This window comes from Cynocephalus volans, chromosome 12 (genome assembly GCF_027409185.1).
Source record: "Cynocephalus volans isolate mCynVol1 chromosome 12, mCynVol1.pri, whole genome shotgun sequence".
Classification (NCBI taxonomy): Eukaryota; Metazoa; Chordata; class Mammalia; order Dermoptera; family Cynocephalidae; genus Cynocephalus; species Cynocephalus volans.
Genome location: NC_084471.1, coordinates 57,857,228 through 57,879,535, shown reverse-complemented (window position 1 = coordinate 57,879,535; position 22,308 = coordinate 57,857,228). Strand labels below are relative to the sequence as shown.

Below are 22,308 nucleotides of genomic sequence, written 5' to 3'. Positions count from 1 at the left end.
TAACCAGTGTTAGATTCAGTATTTAAAGGCCATGTCTAAATTTAATTGATGTTAGAAAATTTAGAGAGTATATTACATGTGTAAATGAATGTAATTTAAGTATAGAGTTCTATAAATGCTAGATATTCACAGGTATTCACAAATAACTATTAGATACTTTCTTTCTCTCTCCCCTGATTTGTTCCAAAAAGGATTTGAGCAATTTATAGTAACATATAAATCAAGGTTAACTATATAAATAGATATAGAAATCAGGGCAAATGGAAAATAAATGTAGTCACAGTAAAATGAAATCAGGTAGAACCTAACTAATAGGACCAGTAAGGGCCTTTGTAGTTATTAAAGTTGATCTGCAAATGTGTGGACTTTTTTTGTATTCTGATTCAAACTAACCAACAAGGAGGAAAAAGATACATTTGAGACAGTTTGGAAAAAAACTGAATATGAACTGGGTATTAGATTGGGACTGATAATGGTATGTGGTGATTAAAACAAAAAATATCCCTTATCTGTCAAAGATGCATAATATAGTATTTACAGGTGAAATTATGGGTGTCTGGAATTTGCTTTAAACTAGTCCAGCAAAAACGGGGAGGAGGGAAGGCTAAGGGGATAATAGATAAAGTAAGAGTGGTAGAGTGTTGATTTTTGAAGCTGAGTGACTGATACTGGGTACTTGATGGTTTGTGTATGTTTCGAATTTTCTATAACAAAGTTTAAAATAAAAATGGGTTGCAAGTTTGGTGCTGAGATTCATGACAGCTGAAGAAAAGTGACTAATTTCATTTTTAAAAGCTGGAATGTTTTATTGTATAAATACTATACTGTGTATAAAATTATATGGTCAAAATAAAGAAAATGAAGCAATTTATATATAAATTCCCTTAAACTTTTTCTTCTGTGTATCTTTAAGTACTTAACACCCTGCCTGGCATATAAGAGAAACACAACAATAATGCTCATTGAACTGAACTAATCTGTACCTCATAACTGTAGAAGTGTTTAATTTTTTGAGAGAATTAAAATTTTCTTTTTCTCCAAGAACTTGTCTTAGGATGATTGTTAGAAATGGAGAATTTAAGGTTGGTCTTGTTTTTGTTAATAATATAATTTTTGTTTTATAGTGTTAGATTTTATAAACTTAGGTTGTTTTATAATGTTAGGTTTGAAAATAACTAAAAATATTTAAATAATTGTTTTGCTGTGTCAGCATTCAGATTTGACTATATCTTGGTTGCTCAACATGGTGTTAGATTTTCATGTATGTTAACTATTCAGTTAACTTACCAAGAGCAAGCTGTGTTTTTCTGTTGACATAAGAAGGTCACCTTAGCCTTGAATTGCATGCTTTTAGTTGAAACATATTGGGCATAGGGGAATTCAGATACTACAAACATTTAATTGTCAGGGGTAAGGTTTAATTTTCTCTCTTTATAAAACTATTTCAGCTAAATTGATGTGTTTTTTCTGTCTTGTTTAAGAGATACATCACTGTCTTGTATTACACCTAGCCCAAACTGGCCAAAATTAGTTTAATATTAGGTAAGTGGCTTGATATCCAGTTCAATGTATAATATTCTAAGCATTTCTTCTCTCCTCTCTCTAGAAAGCCACGAGAGCAGAGTTGCTAATGAACAGTGTAATTTCCACATTACATCTCAGAAAGAAAACTTAAAGGGCTCTGGTTATCATCTACAGACCGTCTAGTCAACCTGACTCCACAAATGTTAGCTAGATTGGGCTATGTGTAATCTAGGTCAGAAGTTGGAATCAGAATAAATAAATGAACTGCTATTATTCATCAGTAATATCTGTAAAAGCATTTTTTAAAATGTTCATACTTCATCCATCTTTCTCTCTCTGACCTTGGTATTTAAGGACAATCTCTCTACCTATAGTAATTATCCCAATGCTTCCTTGACCTTGCTGTCTTTTACATATAAATGCCTAGCATACTGCCACACATATAGTAGACACCAGTTCATTTTTTGTTTCTTTTCCAGTGTCATCTTCCCCCTCAGCCTATGAACATAAACAAATATATCCAGATTTAAAAACAAAAACCGTAAACTTCCTCCAAACACCATTCTTTAGCTTTTCTTTCTTTGACATCCAACTTCTTTAAAAAGGCTGTACTTACTGTTCCTTACCACCATTTAGGGTTTAACAAAGTCTTTGTCTTTTCTTTTTCTTTTTTTTTTTTAACCTAGTTTATTTAACCTCTTAATATTTCTTTTTGATAACTATCTCTTAAAAGAAATTCTCTGAATTTGAATCCATAATACTACCTTATTTTCTTTTTTCTTTTTTCTTTTTTTTGGGACTGGCTGGTATGGGGATCCAAACCAATGACCTTGGGGTTATAAGGCTGTGCTCTCCCTAACTGAACTAACTGATTAGCCCTCCACCTTTTTTTTAAGGACTATTCTCACCTCTCTGACCAGTCCTCTGTTTGTCTAGCTCTCTTCCTCTTCAGGGTTACCACATTTGGTTGTATGGGTTGTGCATAGTTTTAGCGGTCATCAACCACATTGTAGTCGGCCCTCCCTGGCATGGCGCGGTGCACAGTTTCACTGGCTATACACGAGACCTCTGCTTGGACGTTAAATGCATTGATATTCTGCAGATTTCTGTCTGAAGACCTCTTCTTTCATATCATAGTAGATGCTCAGAATCAGGTAATAGATTCTTTGCTAATCCTCACCCCTAGCTCAGAGTGATACAAATACATATCATATTTCTAGCCTATCACTCTTCTAAATTCCAGATTTTTCGTAAATGTCATGTAGGACTAACCAATTTGTTGTTGCAAATGGCAGTATTTCATTCGTTTTTATAGCTGAGTAGTATTCCATTGTGTAGATGTACCACATTTTCCGTATCCACTCATCCGATGATGGGCATTTGGGCTGGTTCCAACTCTTGGCTATTGTAAAGAGTGCTGCGATAAACATTGGGGAACAGGTATACCTTCGACTTGATGATTTCCATTCCTCTGGGTATATTCCCAACAGTGGGATAGCTGGGTCATATGGTAGATCTATCTGCAATTGTTTGAGGAACCTCCATACCATTTTCCATAGAGGCTGCACCATTTTGCAGTCCCACCAACAATGTATGAGAGTTCCTTTTTCTCCGCAGCCTCGCCAGCATTTATCGTTCATAGTCTTTTGGATTTTAGCCATCCTAACTGGGGTTAGATGGTATCTCAATGTGGTTTTGATTTGCATTTCCCGGATGCTGAGTGATGTTGAGCATTTTTTCATATGTCTGTTAGCCATTTGTATATCTTCCTTAGAGAAATGCCTACTTAGCTCTTTTGCCCATTTTTTAATTGGATTGCTTGTTTTCTTCTTGTACAGTTGTTTGAGTTCCTTATATATTCTGGATATTAATCCTTTTTCAGATATATATTTTGCAAATATTTTCTCCCACTCTCTTGGTTGTCTTTTAACTCTTTTAATTGTTTCTTTTGCTGTGCAGAAGCTTTTTAGTTTGATATAATCCCATTTGTTTATTTTTCCTTTGGTTGCCCGTGCTTTTGGGGTCGTATTCATGAAGTCTGTGCCCAGTCCTATTTCCTGCAGTGTTTCTCCTATGTTTTCTTTAAGAAGTTTTATTGTTTCAGGGTGTATATTTAAATCCTTAATCCATTTTGAGTTGATTTTAGTATACGGCGAGAGGTATGGATCTAGTTTCATTCTCCTGCATATGGATATCCAGTTGTCCCAGCACCATTTGCTGAAGAGGCAGTCCCTTCGCCACTGAATAGGCTTGGTGCCTTTGTCAAAGATCAGATGGCAGTAAGTGTGTGGGTTGATTTCTGGGTTCTCTATTCTATTCCATTGGTCACTGTGTCTGTTTTTATGCCAGTACCATACTGTTTTGGTTATTATAGCTTTGTAGTATAGCTTAAAGTCAGGTAGTGTTATGCCTCCAGCTTTATTTTTTTTGCTGAGCATTGCTTTGACTATGCGTGGTCTTTTATTGTTCCATATAAATGTCTGGATAGTTTTTTCCATTTCTGAGAAAAATGTCTTTGGAATTTTGATGGGGATTGCATTGAATTTGTATATCACTTTGGGTAGTATGGACATTTTCACTATGTTGATTCTTCCAATCCAAGAGCATGGGATATCTTTCCATCTTCTTGTATCCTCTCTAATTTCTCTCAGCAGTGGTTTGTAGTTCTCATTATAGAGATTTTTCACCTCCTTGGTTAACTCAATTCCTAAGTATTTCATTTTTTTGGTGGCTATTGTAAATGGGCAGGCTTTCTTGATTTCTCTTTCTGCATGTTCACTATTGGAGAAAAGAAATGCTACTGATTTTTGTGTGTTGATTTTGTATCCTGCTACTGTGCTTAAATCATTTATCAATTCCAGCAGTTTTTTTTTAGAGGTTTTAGGCTGTTTGATATATAGGATCATGTCATCTGCAAACAGGGACAGTTTGACTTCATCTTTTCCAATCTGAATGCCCTTTATTTCCTTCTCTTCTCTGATTGCTCTGGCTAGTACTTCCAACACTATGTTGAATAGGAGTGGTGAGAGTGGGCATCCTTGTCTAGTTCCTGTTCTTAAAGGAAAAGCTTTCAGCTTTTCCCCATTCAGGATGATATTGGCTGTGGGTTTGGCATATATGGCTTTAATTATGTTGAGATACTTTCCCTCTATACCTAACTTATAGAGGGTCTTTGTCATGAATGAGTGCTGAACTTTATCAAATGCTTTTTCAGCATCTATAGAGATGATCATATGGTCCTTGTGTTTGAGTTTATTAATATGGTGTATCACATTTATTGATTTGCGTATGTTGAACCAACCTTGCATCCCTGGGATGAATCCCACTTGATCGTGATGAATAATTTTTCGTATGTGTTGCTGTATTCTGTTTGCTAGTAATTTAGTGAGGATTTTTGCATCTATATTCATCAGGGATATTGGCCTGTAGTTTTCTTTTTTGGTTATATCTTTACCTGGTTTTGGTATCAGGATGATGTTTGCTTCATAGAATGAGTTTGGGAGATTTGCGTCCGTTTCAATCTTTTGGAATAGTTTGTAAAGAATCGGTGTCAATTCCTCTTTGAATGTTTGGTAAAATTCTGCTGTGAATCCATCTGGTCCTGGGCTTTTCTTTGTTGGGAGCCTTCTGATAACAGCTTCAATCTCCTTTATTGTTATTGGTCTGTTCAAATTTTCTACGTCTTCATGGTTCAGTTTTGGGAGCTTGTGTGTGTCCAGAAATTTATCCATTTCCTCCAGATTTTCAAATTTGTTGGCGTATAGTTGTTTATAGTAGTCTCGAATGATTCCTTGTATTTAAGATGAATCAGTTGTAATATCGCCTTTTTCATTTCTAATTTTTGTTGTTTGAGTCTTCTCTCTTCTTTTTTTTGTTAGCCATGCTAATGGTTTGTCAATTTTATTTATCTTTTCAAAAAACCAACTTTTTGATTCGTTGATCTTTTGAATTGTTTTTTGGTTTTCAATTTCATTCAGTTCTGCTCTGATCTTAATGATTTCTTTCCGTCTGCTAACTTTAGGTTTGGATTGTTCTTGTTTTTCTAGTTCTTTAAGGTGAAGTGTTAGTTTGTTCACTTGCCATCTTTCTATTCTTCTGAAGTGAGCGTTTAATGCAATAAATTCTCCCCTCTATACTGCTTTTGCAGTATCCCACAGGTTTTGGTATGATGTATCATTGTTTTCATTAGTTTCAATAAATTTTTTGATTTCCTGCTTGATTTCTTCTTGGACCCATATGTCATTAAGTAGAATGCTGTTTAATTTCCATGTGTTTGTATAGTTTCCAGAGGTTCGTTTGTTATTAATTTCTAGTTTTAATCCATTGTGGTCTGAGAAGATACATGGGATAATTCCAATTTTTTTGAATTTATTGAGACTTGATTTGTGACCTAATATGTGATCTATCCTGGAGAATGATCCATGTGCTGATGAGAAAAATGAATATTCTGAGGTTTTTGGGTGGAAAGTTTTGTAGATATCTGCCAAGTCCAATTGGTCTAGAGTCTTGTTTAGATCTTGTGTTTCTCTACTGATTCTTTGCCTAGATGATCTGTCTAATATTGACAGTGGGGTGTTCAGGTCCCCTGCTATTATGGTATTAGTGTCTATTTCCTTCTTTAGGTCTAATAGAGTTTGTTTTATAAATCTGGCTGCTCCAACATTGGGTGCATACATATTTATGATTGTTATGTCTTCTTGATGGATCAGTCCTTTTATCATTAAGTAGTGTCCCTCATTGTCTCTTTTTATGGTTTTTAGTTTAAAGTCTATTTTGTCAGATATAAGAATAGCTACTCCAGCTCGTTTTTCTTTTCTGTTTGCATGGTAAATCTTTTTCCATCCTTTCACTCTTAGTCTGTGTGAATCTTTATGGGTGAGGTGGGTCTCTTGTAGGCAGCATATAGTTGGGTCCTGCTTTTTGATCCAGTCAGCCAGTCTGTGTCTTTTAATTGGGGAATTTAAGCCTTTTACATTAAGAGTTGTTATTGAAAGGTGTTGATTTATTCCTAGCATTTTGTTGGTTGTTTGGTTGTCTTAGGTGTCTTTTGTTCCTTGCTTTCTGATTTACTGTTTGGTTTCTTTGTTTGTTGGTTCCTTAGGTTGTAGATAGTGTTTTGTTAGCTTGTTTTCTCTTCATGAATGCCCTTTTTATTATACTAGCGGGTTTAGATTTTTCTTGGGTTTTTATGGCAGTGGTAGTTATTTTTCAGGAACCAAACCAGGAACCAAACCTTGAGGATTTCTTGTAAGGGTGGTCTTGTGGTAGTGAACTCCCGCAGTTTTTGTTTGTCTGAGAAATATACTATTTGCCCCTCATTTCGGAAGGATAGCCTTGCAGGGTAGAGTATTCTTGGCTGGCAATCTTTGTCTTTTAGTATTTTGAAAATATCATCCCATTCCTTTCCAGCTTTTAGTGTTTGTGATGAAAAGTCTGATGTTAACCTGATTGGGACTCCCTTATAGGTGATTTGACGCTTCTCTCTTGCAGCTTTTAAGATTCTCTCTTTATATCTGAGTTTTGCCAATTTGACTATGACATGTCTTGGAGAAGGTCTTTTTGGGTTGAATACATTTGGAGATCGTTGAGCTTCCTGGATCTGAAGATCTGTGATTTTTCCTATACCTGGGAAGTTTTCTGCCACTATTTTGTTGAATATGTTTTCAATGGAATCTCCATTTTCCTCCCCTTCTGGAATACCCATGACTCGGATATTTGATCGCTTATGGTTGTCTGATATCTCTCTCAGATTTTCTTCCATGTCCTTGATTCTTTTTTCTTTCTTTTTGTCTGCTTGTGTTATTTCAAACAGCCCATCTTCAAGTTCAGAGGTTCTCTCTTCAACTTCGACAAGCCTGCTGGTTAAACTCTCCGTTGTGTTTTTTATTTCGTTGAATAACTTCTTCAGTTCAGCAAGTTCTGCCACATTTTTTTTCAGGACATTGATTTCCTTGTACATTTCCTCTTTCAGATCCTGTATACTTTTCCTCATTTCATCATGATGTCTAGCTGAGTTTTCTTGTATCTCATTCAGTTTCCTTAGAATTATCACTCGAAATTCCTTGTCAGTCATTTCAAGGGCTTCTTGTTCTATAGGATCTAGAGTTTGAGATTTATTAACTTTTGGTGGTGTGCTTTCTTGATTTTTTGTATTTCTGGTATCTTTTTTTTGGTGTTTATTCATTGTGGCAGGGGGTTTCACAGTCCACCGGTTTGAGACTAATGACTAACTAGGATGTTGCTGTGGTTGCCAATTTCGTATGGCTCCCTCCATGACTGCTCAGTTGGCCTCTAGTGCCTTGTGTGTGTGATTGCCTCGGGTCTTGGTCTTCTCCGGGGAGCCACCTTTCTGGTCAGCTTGGACTCTGCTGGGCTGGTGGATCACGTACCACAGGGTGTGTGATCTCTATTGAGCTTTCACTTCCTGTGCAGGACTTCTCCCTCTTCCGTGTGCTCTGGCCCAGGCTGTTGGATCGTGCAGTGGCAACCCCACCGGGTGTGTGGTTTTTGTCGAGTCTCCGCCTCCCTGGCCGCACGTCTCCCCACTCTGTGCGCACTGTGCTGGGCTGGGGCGTGTCTTCTGCACCCCTCGTCTATCAGCTGGGCCTTCAAGACCCTGCTCGGCACCGCCTCGCCCAGGAAGTCTACCAGGTTTCTGCTGGGCACAGACGACCGGTCTCTCTGGGTGCCTTTGTAGCACTATGTAGATCTTTCTCAGGTCTTGTTCACCTTTGTATCCCCCCAGTATAAACCGAGTCTAGCGCCCACCTGCAGCCTGCTCTCCGGCAGGTTCAAGCGGACCTGGGAATTCTCCTACCACACTATTCCCAACCAGAAATTCGTTAGGCTTTTTTCCAAACTGGTGGCCGCAGAGATGGTATCTGCCTCCCAGTAACAGGGAGTTTACCTGGGGCCGGAGTCCAGGGTATGGTGGAGTGACAGTCGGCCCGCCCGTACTTCCTTGCCCTCCCAACACTGGCCCGGGACGCCCCCCGCCACCAGCCCCGCCAGAGAACCACAGAGGGAGTGGGAGCGGAGGCCGGTCCGCAGGCTCCGGAAAGCCCGGCGCCAGGCCAGCAAGTGGGAGGGCTCCGTGATGGCCGAGCAGGGCGGAGCTGCCCGCACCTGGGAAAATGGAGGCAGCACTGGGCCGTGAGTGGCCTGGTGGTGCAGGCGTGAGCCGCGTGGGCATCCACCCCCCGAACAGAGCTGTGCCAGGGGTCACTCACAGTGCTGTGCCAAGTCAGGTGCTCGCTCTCTGTCTCTGGTTTGCCGCCTTTCCCAGTTCTCGGCCACTGCCGCCTCGGGCTGTTCAGTCGCGGCGCGGCTCGGGCGCTCCCAGGAATCTTCTTTAATGCCGGCCTGAAACCTCGAATCCTGAATAGGGCAGCTGGCCGCGCCCCGGCCTCCGGGATCCTGGCTGCATCCACAGCAGCCCTGGCGCCGTGTTCCCTGTTTCGAGACTCGCTTTTGCAGCTAAGAAACAGTTCTTTTCCTGCTCCACACTTCAAAGCTGTTGCCTGTAAATGAGGCAGCCTCTCCTGCCGGGGGCAAAGTGGCGGTCACCCCCCACGACCGGTCAGCAGCAGCGGTCCTCCCTTAAGAGATGGCGAGAGGAAGGTCCACAAGTTTCCCGGCTGCCTGAGGCCCAGTGGCCACCTTTTCCACCTCAGCTACTCCGCGCCAGCCGCCGCAGCCGCCGCCATCTTGAAACATCAAAAAAAGCTCAGCAACAAATACTTTCAGTTGTTTTCCTTGAAGTGGCAGACTCCTTTCATTTGTTTTTGAGAAAATGTCTGCTGTATAGCCAAGTTTGAATAACCATAGGTGTTTGTTCTTTTATGTAAAATAGTGAAAAGAGTTGTATGAAAAGAGTGACTAGTTCCACTTGTAATTCATATAATTACACGTTTTTCCCCATGACAGTCATGGTTCTTCAGTATGTAGCAGATGTGCTTTATGCAGACTTCCCAGTCTGTCAGACAATATTAAAAAGAATTGAAATTAATGGTCAAGAATAAAATCAATAATTTATATATTTTTAATGTGGATATTCTTAATTGAAACTTTGTTATCTACTCTGGGGTGGTGAAGAATACAGCAATGCTAGTTTAGTTTAGTGCTACTGCTTTGATTCATGCTAAGGTGCCAGAAGCATTACCCACCGTTATTGCGCTGTCAGTGCAAATGTCCACCCAATGTAAGAGGAAATATACATTTAAATAACACCTTGATATTGCTATGAAAATAGTTTTGACCTCACAGACAGACACCTTGAAGGGTTCTTGGAGAACCCCAGGGTCCATCGACTATACTTTGAGAACTGCTTCCTAAACATCTAAGACATGTTGCTCATGCCCACTTCACTTTCTTAACTCCATCCCTTATTAATTCTCGCCTGTTATTGTTATAGTCCTCTAACTGATCCCCTAGTGTTCAGCCTCTTTCTCTTCTTCATGTTATCTTTCTAGGATACAAATCTGATTTTGTTGATACCATATTAAAATCTTTTAACATGCCCTAGCACAATTGGATAAAATCCAAATTCCATCATAGAACATAAAAATCCCTTTATTATCATGCCCACCTTACTGACTTCTGTTCCTATCACTGCATACTTCCTACTTTTTCAGCCAAACTGAATTTACTGGTAATTCCCTAAACATATGCTTTCTACATTCCCATACATTTGCATATGCTATTCTTTCTACCTGAAATACTGTCACTTCTAGTTCCTACATATACCTCTAACTGTCTTTTAAAATCACCTCATGTCACTGCCCACAAAATTTTATATTAAAATTTGTCATAAAACTTATATTGTTATGTAGTTATTTTGCTTATATGTTATTTTTCCCTATTAGATAGTGAGCTGTTTGAGGTGTGGAACTGTGTCTGTCTTTGTATTCCCAGTATGTACCAAGGGCGAGGCATGTAGTAATTATTTAATAAATAACTTCAGTGTTTGAATGAATTCCATACAAACTACTATGAAAATACAAGTTAATTCCATGATATTTCAATCTCTTCTCCTTCCTTTTTAGGTGGAGTTGCTAATGAATAGTTTAAAAAAGGCCACAGATGGGCAAAAAAAAGAAAAAAATATATGTGTGTGTGTGTGTGTGTGTGTTTTATATACATATATATATATACACACATATAAGGGTACGAAAAGGTCATGGAAAGATTCATATTATATTTCTGTTATGTTTTTCCACAAACTTTTTTTAGTACCCTCATATGTATGTGCCTTAGCTACTTTCTTGGATGAAGTAATGAATATTTCCATAATTTTTATAATAAGTAAAATTAAAGGTAACATTTTGGTTTTAAGTTATAATGAATCACATTTTAAAAAATTAAACTCTTTAATTCATTATAACTCAGTCTCTAATCAATTTAGTTCAGAGTCAAAAATGCCAGGATATTTCTATCTTTCTTTTGATATTTTAAAATGAGTTCCTGAGTATATTAGGATTATTAAAGTTACTTTTTAAATGCAGTCTCTGCATTATTTTATATTAAAACTTGGTGGATTATATTTTGTGTTTTGAGCATAGTACAGTAAAATGAAATCTTGTTAAAGGGACTTTTGTCTGAAAGGCACCTAAATAGAATTCCTACTTAATGTAATCTTTATATACAGCATTCATCTGCAAAAAGAATCTCCTCAAAAGGATGAAAGATTTTACTAAGATTTCATAATGTGTAAAACTCAAAAGTTTAATTCAATTTTTTTGTATTTAAGAAATTTTATTACCCACCATTTGTTCTGTTTAATGCATTTTTAATATATATATTTAGCTAAATCCAAATTATCTAAAAGCAGATTTTGTCAATTATACTTTCCTTCCCTTTAATCATTTCATTGTTCATTAGCACCTGAGTAGAAGAAATAAAGTAATTTTTAAAAACTAGTCACTTCAGGCCTCACTAATTTAGACTTTACAATGACTGAGTTGCTGGACTACAACTTAGCTTTTAATAGCCCAGATGTAGACTAATCAATTTACCAGGCTATACATGTTGCATAGTAAATTTAAATTACTAACAAAATTATAAGAGAAATTAAATCTTTCAGAGACCTTTAAGAACTTTAATCATTTCTTTATAATAGATTTGTTGATTGTAATCATGCCTCTAAAACATATTTGTTGATTAAATGTCAATACTAATTGGGATTTCTCCAAAAAGATTCTGAATTAGTGAGATGTATATTACATAGACAGATTTATCTCTTTTCATTTTTTCCAGAGAGAACTTTGGCCTAATACTACTTTTGGGAATTATGTTTGGAATTCTCTTATGCTATTCTCTCCTTATTTCCTTAAATTTTTAAATATTGGTAACATTCTCTGATCTCTGTGTAAGTGTTGTGTATAGTTAGAATGCCAGGGTACCTACTGAGAAATAAGTGCAATGTTTTAATTTGTTGATTTTTGGAAATTGATTGTAAAATTTTAGTAATGGTTACTTGAACTCAGAAATGGGTATATGGGTTCGTAGATTTATGGGAATAATAGCAAGTTGCATATTTGATAAATTTTATTTTAAAATAGTTCCCTTTTGTATCATTATATTTTATAAGGAAAAATACATTGGAAATTGAAAATCAAAGGATATATAATGATTTTGCTCATAAATCTGTTTTCCAGCATTCATTTAATACAAACATTGTCATCTGTTAGTTCTTTTCTTTATTTCATGATTAATTTCAAAATTTTTCATTTTTTATCTAATTTAACATTTTCATATTTTTAAAGGTCCCCAGGTGCATCCAATTTTTCAGCTTTACCAAAGATCTCTCCTTCAGCTCTATCAAATAATTATAACAACATCAACAACAGAAAGTAAGCACTGAATCTTAAAAAGTCTTTGTTTAATTGATCGCCCTATTGTGGTTGCAAAAAATCTCTTGTATCTAAAATTTAGGATAAAAGTCTTAATGCATTAAAATTGGTTTTCTTTTAAATTACTGGACAGTTTTTCCATGAATAACTTCATAAGAAAGAAAGCACAGTTATAAAACTTCTTGACTTAATACATATACATACTGTAACACTAAAAGAAGTAAACCACTTTCAGAATTTTACATTCTAAACACTAATTATTAATATATATATAGAAATTTTTAGAACTCAGTTTTGTAGGAAGAATATAAACTTCAGATGTCATTTTAGAACTAGATATGTAACCACCTATAATAAAGTATTTTTTTTAAATGTGTATCAGTGATTCTAACTGGAAAGCATACACAGATTTTTATGTTTATGAAAAAGGTAATCAATTTTCTTAAAGAAGTTTAGAGAAACAATTCTCTTGCCCTGTAATAAATAAAATTCAGAATCTTAGAATTTATAGAAGTTATGTAAAAGTGTGTGCCATATTGCTGTAAGAAAGAGGTTTTGAAACTCACTTGGCCTTCACTATAACATCTGACTATGGATGTACTACCTTGAAAATTGACACATTTATTGTACTGAAAAAGGTAAAAAGAAAGCCTTTATTACTTGTAATTAGCCTAATCAAATTATGGGAAGAACTTTGATCCAGAGATGATTATCCTTTTATTTCTTGAATATGTAATTGTGATTTATGTATTAGGTTAACAGTTTGGATAGTTAAATATTTGCATTAACTGTCCAGTTCATAAATGGCATCTGATTATCCCAATGAATAAATTAAAAAGACTAAAGCTATTTGTGAAATAATCTTTAAAATAATACCAATAATTGAATTTGTAAGCTTAATTAATTTTCCCTTAAAAGTCATATTTTGGGGAGGAACTCGACAAAATGATTCTAATATACATCTGGATTATAAATAGATGACAGTAGCTAAAATAATTTTAGAGAAAAAATATAATGAGGAAGTATTAGTCCTATTAAATATCACAATCTATTACAAAGATACAAAAATTTAGACAGTATAATACTGACCTAGATATACACCTATAGATCAGTGGAATCAGTCAGACAACCCAGGGACAGACCTTTGTATATAAAAGGATTTTATGTGATCAGAAAACATTCTAGACTGTTGGTGAAAGGGTAGATTATTCAGGAAATAACTTGAGAAATTTGGATCACCCTTGAAAATTTCTCTTTAGAACTTTAAATCGAAGGTAATTGTCAGGCATATTAAAAAAGGCAAATAAATGGGGAAAAAGCATAACTTGCTGCAAGTAATAAAGGATGTTCTTAACGTATTAAGCTCATAAAACTCGGTGAGAAATTTTCTAAGACAACTAGAAAAATGGGCAAATGACACAACTGAACAATAAAAAATAAAGGAATTAAGTAAAGGATAAACATTTTAAGTGTTCAAATTCACCACTAATTAGATATGTAAATTAAAACCATAAAAAACTCCACTCACTTCCCCCCATCTCAGTCACACTGGGCAAAATTAAATGATATCTGTTCTTATAAAAGGATTCTCTTTAAGTAGTCAGAGTATAAGTACAAAAACAAGTTTGCCAGTATGAATCAAGAAGATTTAAAACATTCACACTCTTATTTTAGTAATTCATAAAGAAACGTGCACTATGTGTAATAACATTAATCATTGTAGTGTAATAGTGAAATATCAAAGACACTATGAAAATCCAAAATTACAGTATAGTGTGTTCTCTTCTATTTAAAAATGTATATCCACAGGCAAAAAGTGAAAGAAATATCTCCCTCTAATTTGGTTTTTATTTTATAAGATTATCTTTTAATTAAATTTATCAAAAGTAATTTTTTTGTAGAAGATAAAATATTACCTGTGTTTCTACCAGTTGCAGGTGGCTCCCATGTTTACTATAAAAAAATTCATTTACAGGTATAACATATATTTAAAGACATTCTTTGGAGAGATTTTTAACATTATATATAGACTGTATTTTGACCAGAGTCACCATGTTAATATATGTGGTCTGGTGTATTTGTTTTTGTCTTTTATTTCCCTTCTCATAGTAAAAACATGCCAGTTAGATTTAATCTTAAAACCTCTGAATGCAGAAACTGTTGAGAGGAATTGAAGTCTTTTTTTTTAATTTTAGAAGATGTTTAATAATTCTACTATGACCAGATTATATGTTTAGCTATTTATATTTGTCTAATTTAGACACTAAAATAGTTCTTTTACGTTAGCAGCAAATAGCTATTGAGATAGCACCCTGCCATGATCATTTCGAGCATAAAAATAAATTTTATGTATGTATTACCTTTCTTAGTAAAGAACAGAGCTTAAACATTCATAAAATAGAAAGGTTTTTTTTGTTTGTTTTTACCTTTAAAAAACTTGAATTAATAGTATATTTATTTAAACAATTATTTTACATAAAGTTTATTTTATGAATTTCTATTCCTGGAAATATGTAGCAGCTTAACTTCAGATGGAAATAGCAAAGTATCTTTAATTAAAAGTATGTAAAATAGGCAGTGACTTTTCTAGATTAATTACATTTTTGAAATTTCATGTATGAGTAAATATTCTACAATTATAATCTATATATTAAGATCAGTAGTTATGATACACAAGTTTATATGAATTGTTTTTACAAATTCAAGACTTGAACAATTCTACACTGATATATTACTGAGATATAAAATTTTTATTTCCAGAAATAAGAATGTTGTTATAAAGGTAATAAAGTGTACCTGGAATCATTTGAATTAAGTTTAATAAAGTTTTTAATTAAAAACTAATATTATGAAGAATTTGCTGGAATATACTTTCTTTACCCTACGTCGCAGTTTTACCTATTAGACCATAGAGTATTTGTTTTTGCCTCAATTATAATTTAAGAACATTTTTAGTATCTGCCAAATTCTTTCTCTTGTCATAGTTAGCCCTGCTATATTTATATGTTACTATATTTATTTTATATTACTATGTTTATATATTACTAACACTGCCTTTAAAAAATATTTTTAATGTATTTATTGTCTCAACTTTGGCATTCCACATCAGAGCACACTTCTATTTTCCTGTTAATTCTTTTAAATCTCTTCTATTTGAAATGGATATGATTCTCTGTATGAGATTATGCTGTAACCAGGAAGTGTGGATTTTGGAGACCACCAGAGCTAGCTAGCCATCTGGCTCTTGATCTGGCTCTTGATCTGGCTCTTGATTAATTACTTGGCTGAAAGCATCATTTCATTAACAGCAAAGTGAGCATAATTATATTTATGAGGATTAAATTATATATTTATGATGTCTATAATGTCAAATGTCAGTGCTCATTGCAAAGTCAATCTGCAATTTTTATAGATAGAAAAGGTTCAATTTTACCAAAAAAGATGTATTTTTAATATATCTTCCTTAAAGAGCATAGATTTGTAAGAATTAACCTAGTATAGTATTAAAATTCCCATGAATATTATTGTAAATTTATTTATTTTTGGAAAGCAGCATAGCCTTAAATAATGACAACTAGCTTAAGATCTTTAGGAAGAAATTAGCAGTAGTCATGAAAGATCATAGGCTATCTTTAGGGCCTAGGTTTACATGTACTTTGTTGAAGTGTATAAACAACTGTTGATTTGGGCATTTTCCATGACAAGCTTTAATACCTGATTTACAATGCATGTAACATGGATTATATAGATGACCAAGCAAGATAATATTAAGTATTTTAAGATCTATTGGTTTTCATTATTGTCTTTGAGCACTCTTTGGGCAAGGTTTATATTTACTCTGTCATTTAACCTAAAAAGTAGATATCCATTCAGGATTCAGATTTTTAAAAAGAAAACCAAAAAACTGTTTTACAAGTAAGTTTTTTCTTCATTTCTCAGTAAGTAGAAATTTCTGTTCCATCAAAATTTCATCAGGTTGCCACAAAGAAGAATAGAGTTTCCAGCATCCATTTGTGTTAAAAATGGGGAGACACAGATATTTGAATATAAACTTAAAGAATGAACGTGTAAATGTGATTTTTGTCTTTTCATTTGTGGATGTGTGCAGACATGAGCATGCATTTTGGCATACTTTCTCTTTGGTTTCTGGCTACTTAAATTTTACTGTAGTTTTACAGCCAGAATGTATGTATATTTTCTACTCTGTAATGTATAGAATGTGTAGAAAATGCAGGCCTTCTATTTTTTAATATACAGAAGACCTTGATTTTTCACACTACTTGTAGTAATAAAAGAAAAACAGGATTTTTTTTTCATATTTCAGTTTTATGTTGTGTATACCCAAAATTAGATTCAATAACCCAATCATGAGTGAACATATATTGAGTTGCTAATAGGTGTTTTGCACTTCATTAGTCATCAGGAATATAAAACAAAAAATAAAGCAAAAGACAGAATTCAAGCATCTTTTTTTTTTTGAGAGCAATAGCCTTATGATTTATATTTTGTCTTTTGCTTTATTTTTTGTTTGTTTAAAACAAGTAAATAGCTACAAGTCTGGTAATTCTGAATTTGAATTCATCAAGGTTACATTTCTTTGGGCCCTGCTACTTTTGTTTAATTTCAAGGTGGATGGTTTTTTGACTGTCCAGGAGTTGATCTTTTTTGTTTGTGGGAAAGGTAGTGTTTTTTTAGACATGCAAAAATATTAATGGGCTAGCATTGTGTATGTAATTTTAGGTTGATGTGGTTTTATGTGTTTTACCTGTTTTGTGTGTGCGTTTGTGTGTGTATTTTACTAAAGGCTTTGTTAAAAAAGGCGGTAGTATCGGTAGTATAGTCCACTTAAACTGTTAAAATAATAAAGTGAGAGCATAGTATATAGAATAATAAAGTGAAGTATTTGAAATTATAAGAAAAAACTACTTTAAAAAAATAATACCAAGAATAAATTGAAGCCAGTTGAGATTGTCAGGGTTGCTGATTCATCCTGTTTATTTGTAAAGCTATGTTCTTTTATTTACATCATCGTTCTCTTTTAGCAAATGACATTCTCATTCAAGTTTGTTCTAATGAATAAAAAAACCGATGATTGAAAGTATGCTTATGAATTATATCCAAAGTATTCATCAAATATTTTATATAACATTGAAAATCAATTACGAATCCATTCTTTTCTATAAAATTATTTTTTATTATATGTAAAAATAAAAGGAACCATTTAACTTATTTATTGACTTCTTGGTTCTTTCTTAAATTACCCTGGTTCTCTAAATTTTAGAAGATTATAGGGTTTTCACATTCCTCAATTAGGTGACATGATTGATTACCATACTGTAGAAGATTAAATATTACTTCATGCAAAAATATAATTCTAAACAGAAAACTTAGGCTAAGAAAAAAAAATGTATAATTATATATAAGTATAAAAAATATATTTGGTTTTTATAAAAATTAATGTTTATTATACTATTATATATTATATGTTATATAATATATAACATATACTATTATATAGTATATATGATATACTATTATATAGTATATATGATATACTATTATATAGTATATATGATATACTATTATATAGTATATATGATATACTATTATATAGTATATATGATATACTATTATATAGTATATATGATATACTATTATATAGTATATATGATATACTATTATATAGTATATATGATATACTATTATATAGTATATATGATATACTATTATATAGTATATATGATATACTATTATATAGTATATATGATATACTATTATATAGTATATATGATATATAATAGTATAATTAATATTAATTTTTATAAAAACCAAATATATTTTTTATACTTATATATAATTATACATATAATATATTATCCAGAGGTTATATTTACCTCCTAGTTAAACTGCATTATTCTAAGAAACTCGACAAAAGAAAAGAAAAATAATACTGAGATGTACTTGCATGAAATCATTATTGCATTCCTTATCATCTAGCCTTCTTTCTGCATTTGAATAGATTTTGCTGATCTAGCATAGAAACTGCAAATGGAATCTTCAGTGCATCAGAACAGTGATGTCACATTGGCTTTGGAAATCTCTGCTCTCACCTGTAACTAAAGCACAACTGTTCCTGTTTCTACTGTTCTCACTCTATTACAGTAGCAGGATGTAAAAGGGACATAAATGAGATGATTTGTTGCTGCGGGTGGTGTTTAAAATCTGAATGTGTTAAATTTGTTGGAGCAGTGAAGAAGGGAGCAAGCTGTGAAGTTGCTCCAGTTAACCACGGGTAGAAAGATATAATAGTGGTTGGTATTGACTGTTGTGATATATGATGCAGTGATTTTATTGATTGGATAAAAAAGTATCTTAACTAAGCAGATTATTTTGTTTGAAGTCATGTCTTCAAAAGTATCTAAGTTGAGTGCTTTATAAAAGAAATTTAATGATTGACCACCTATCTTATAAATAGGCTTACAGTACTCCATTCATTATAACTCTATTGTAATATAATTGGCTGCATTATGAAAATTTTTTTTTCTTCCAGTGTGAAAAATTCAAATTATTGTCTCCCATCATATACTGCTTATAAGAGCTATGATTATTCAGAACCTGGAAGAAACAATGAACAGCCAGGCCTCTGTGGCCTAAGTAACTTGGGAAATACGTGTTTCATGAACTCAGCTATTCAGGTAGGTCTTTCCAAACAAAATGAAACTTATGTTTCACGGAAATCATTTTTCATGAAAATCAGTAATATAAGAATAGAGTCGGGTTTTTATTTCAGAACATGGGTATTATATGTGTTTGGAGAATTTATATTTTCATGGAAGATTTCATTATACACGTGTAACTCATTTCATTGTACTCCTGGTAGTAGAATATTATCACATTCTTCAATTAGGTGACATGATTGATTACCATGCTGTAGACGATTAAATATTACTTCATGCAAGAATATAATTCTAAACAGAAAACTTAGGCTCTCTAAGAAGAAAAAAAGCTAGTGAGATCTCTCCTTTATTCAGTAGAATCTGTTGCCTTTTTTTTTTCTTTTTTTTTTTTAAGCCTTAATTGGAAATTAAGATTTTAAAACTGGTAAAATTTTGTGAACCTTTTTTTGTATACATATTTTAACAAATCACTTTCTGTTGAAAACATCTTTTAATTTGGGGATATAAGAGATCACTGCCCTTTTTACCCCCCTTTTCCTCTCTGTGGAGCTTCCTTATTCTTTCTGCTCTGGTCTATACCTTCTTCCAACTTAGCATGTTAAATATTTATGTCTTTGATTCTGAAGTAATGAGACATATGTATATTTTTAGTATCACTCATTATGCATAAAATTAGGGCTGGTTATGTCATTCCTCTTTTACAGATAGAATTGTATGTTTAAAAAAGCCCAAAATAATGGTAGACGAATTTGATATTTGAATTTTAACCTTTTTTTTTTCTTTTGGTCTTTTTTGTGCATTCTGAATTTTTAGTTTTAAATCTGTAATTTTTTGTTCCCTATTGGTATTTTAATATTGAATCTCCTATGCCTAACAGGCAGCCTCCAGTGAAATAGATTAAATGTAGAGTATGGATTGATAAGGACATTATTACACATAGCTTTCTATCTGAGAAAAGGATAACTCTTTACCATCGAATATTCTAAGCAAATCTTTTTGTATATGGTCATTAATCCAGCTGTCTCCTAAATTAACCATTTTATTTATAGTATTCTTGGAAAGTTAGCAATTATATGTTATAACTCTCTAGGCCAGGAGTTGGCAGTGTTCCTTTTAGAAATTGGAGGGTTTGGGCCGAGCCCGTGGCGCACTTGGTAGAGTGCTGCGCTGGCAGTGCGGCGACGCTCCCGCCGCTGGTTCGGATCCTATGTAAGACTGACCGGTGCACTCACTAGCTGAGTGCCGGTCACGAAAAAACGACAAAAAAAAAAAAAAAAAGAAAGAAATTGGAGGGTTGGGGTGGCATAATTAGTCAGTTTCTGATTTCTTGGGTTAGTATTGAGCCATTTGGGAAATAGCCTATCAGCTCAAGGAGATATACTATATAGGTTAATAAATTCTTCCTATGAATCTTCTTTAGGTAATGCAGTTCATACTTTAATGTGAATTACTTTATTCAAAATTGTTTTTCTAGAATGCTAGCACTAACATATAAGACAATTTAAAATTTAATCTTTATTTTTCTGGTAGGGGAGAAAAGGAACTCATCTAAGAAGAGAAAGCCAAAATGTATTATTATCCTGATAATTCTTTAGATAACAAAGTATATGTGTACTAAGCTTTCAGATAGGGATGGGACAGACAAATTGTAATTTGGTTTGGATATTTATTGGACTACCCTTCCTGTTCACTAAAAATTATCTTTAGTACCGTCTCTGGAAAATGTTTTATATAAATGGTGGTTACACTAATACCAGAAAATCCTGTTCTTGGATCATCAAGTCATATTAATTTTTATATTAACTCTTTATCTTTGCACTGCCAAAATGACTTTGGTGAGGCCTGATATTAGCTTGAGAGATTTTTTGTTTTTTTCTAGTATTAAAAAAAAAAATCTTGGTGCTTTTTCATAAAGATTAAGAAAATATTTTAATAGCTCGGCATTAAAAATTTCAGTCTGTCAGAAGAGAACAGGAGTTAATGTTAATGCTAATTATTTAGGGGGCTCTGGCCAGCATTCAGACTAAATCCCTTATAAGGCAGTATTATGTTCCGATTTTCTGTGCCTTTGATATAGTTTGTTTAGTAATCTCTCTATGTGGTTAACTACAGTTTTTCAAAAATGGGTATTAAATTAAATCTAACCAGTTATGTTGAGCTAGATTTGGTATTTGTTTAGCTTTCTTGTATGTTATGTTTAAGGTGTCAGAAACTTTATTTCTGCTTCTATTCCAAGATATTTTATTACAGTAAGTAGGTAGATCTATTGCTGATCCTCTGTTTAGTATATCTCTTCATCACATATTCCATTTCAACTGAGACATGGCCATGAGGGTGATAGTTTATAATTTTATGGTAATAATAAAGAAAATTTTTTATGAAAATCTCAGCAATGAGTATTTTAAGCAGTGTATGTTATTTCATGTCTGTATCTTAATTTAGTTGGAAATTGTGCTTTCTCTAAAATAAAACTCATTAGACAAGGTAAAGAAGGGGGAAATGAGTATTTTTGCTATTTTTGGCTTTTAATCCAAATCCAGAATTTAAAAAGATAGGACTTTAGTTAACTATTATTAAAACTTCTATGATTTTTAATTGATTTAGATGTCAGTTCTCAAGCTGAAAATTTACCATAAGAGGGAATACAAAATGGTGGCAGTAGCCTTTATTCCTCTGTTTCATGAACACTCATGTAAGTTCATAGGTATACTGATGAAAAAAGGGTAATAGATAACTAATAGATTTTTTAAAGAATTTTTTTCAGATACTTTCTCTTTAATTATGCTTTTTTTAAGTTTCCTTGTAATTTCTTTTAAATTGAACACAATTCGTGGACTTCAGAAAAGATTATGAAATAGCATTTCTACTGATCATTTGAATTTTAATGTAAACTTTCAAATTTAATAATTCCAAAAAATATGAGTGGTCATTTTAGTACATCAGGTGGTAGAATTATTAATATATCTAAGGGAAAAAAAGTGTGAAAAGCATACTTATTTTTTTTTATGTGAGAGTTGGTTATGCTTCGCCCATCAGAAACCTTGAGATAGTGAAATAATTTGACCACCCATGATTAAAAACTAAGCAGTACCAATCTGAGTGTGATTTAACATTATTATTGTTATTATTTAATTTAATTGTATTGGTACTCAAGATTTTCTCTGATGTAATGGCATGAATGAGTATTAGCTTTTTCTGGTGAATATAGCACTGCCATATAGTTTCAGTTTATTAAGTTGAGATGCTGGAAGTTTTCT

At 33.3% G+C, this 22,308-nt stretch overlaps 1 protein-coding gene across 9 annotated transcripts in view; it reads left to right on the top strand.

Moving 5' to 3' along the window:
* Positions 1 to 22,308, top strand: part of USP15 (ubiquitin specific peptidase 15) — a 133,217-nt gene that overhangs the window by 61,214 nt on the left and 49,695 nt on the right. For 5 of the 9 annotated variants that reach the window (XM_063074725.1, XM_063074722.1, XM_063074727.1 and 2 more), the window contains 2 exons: positions 12,288 to 12,374; positions 18,925 to 19,069. The exons of 2 other annotated variants lie outside the window; for them this stretch is intronic. In XM_063074725.1, coding sequence (XP_062930795.1) covers positions 12,288 to 12,374; positions 18,925 to 19,069 — 232 coding nt within the window. Of the gene's footprint in view, positions 1 to 1,606; positions 1,724 to 12,287; positions 12,375 to 18,924; positions 19,070 to 22,308 lie in introns of those variants that run through there. 2 more of the 9 variants (XM_063074724.1, XM_063074730.1) reach the window with 2 other exon arrangements.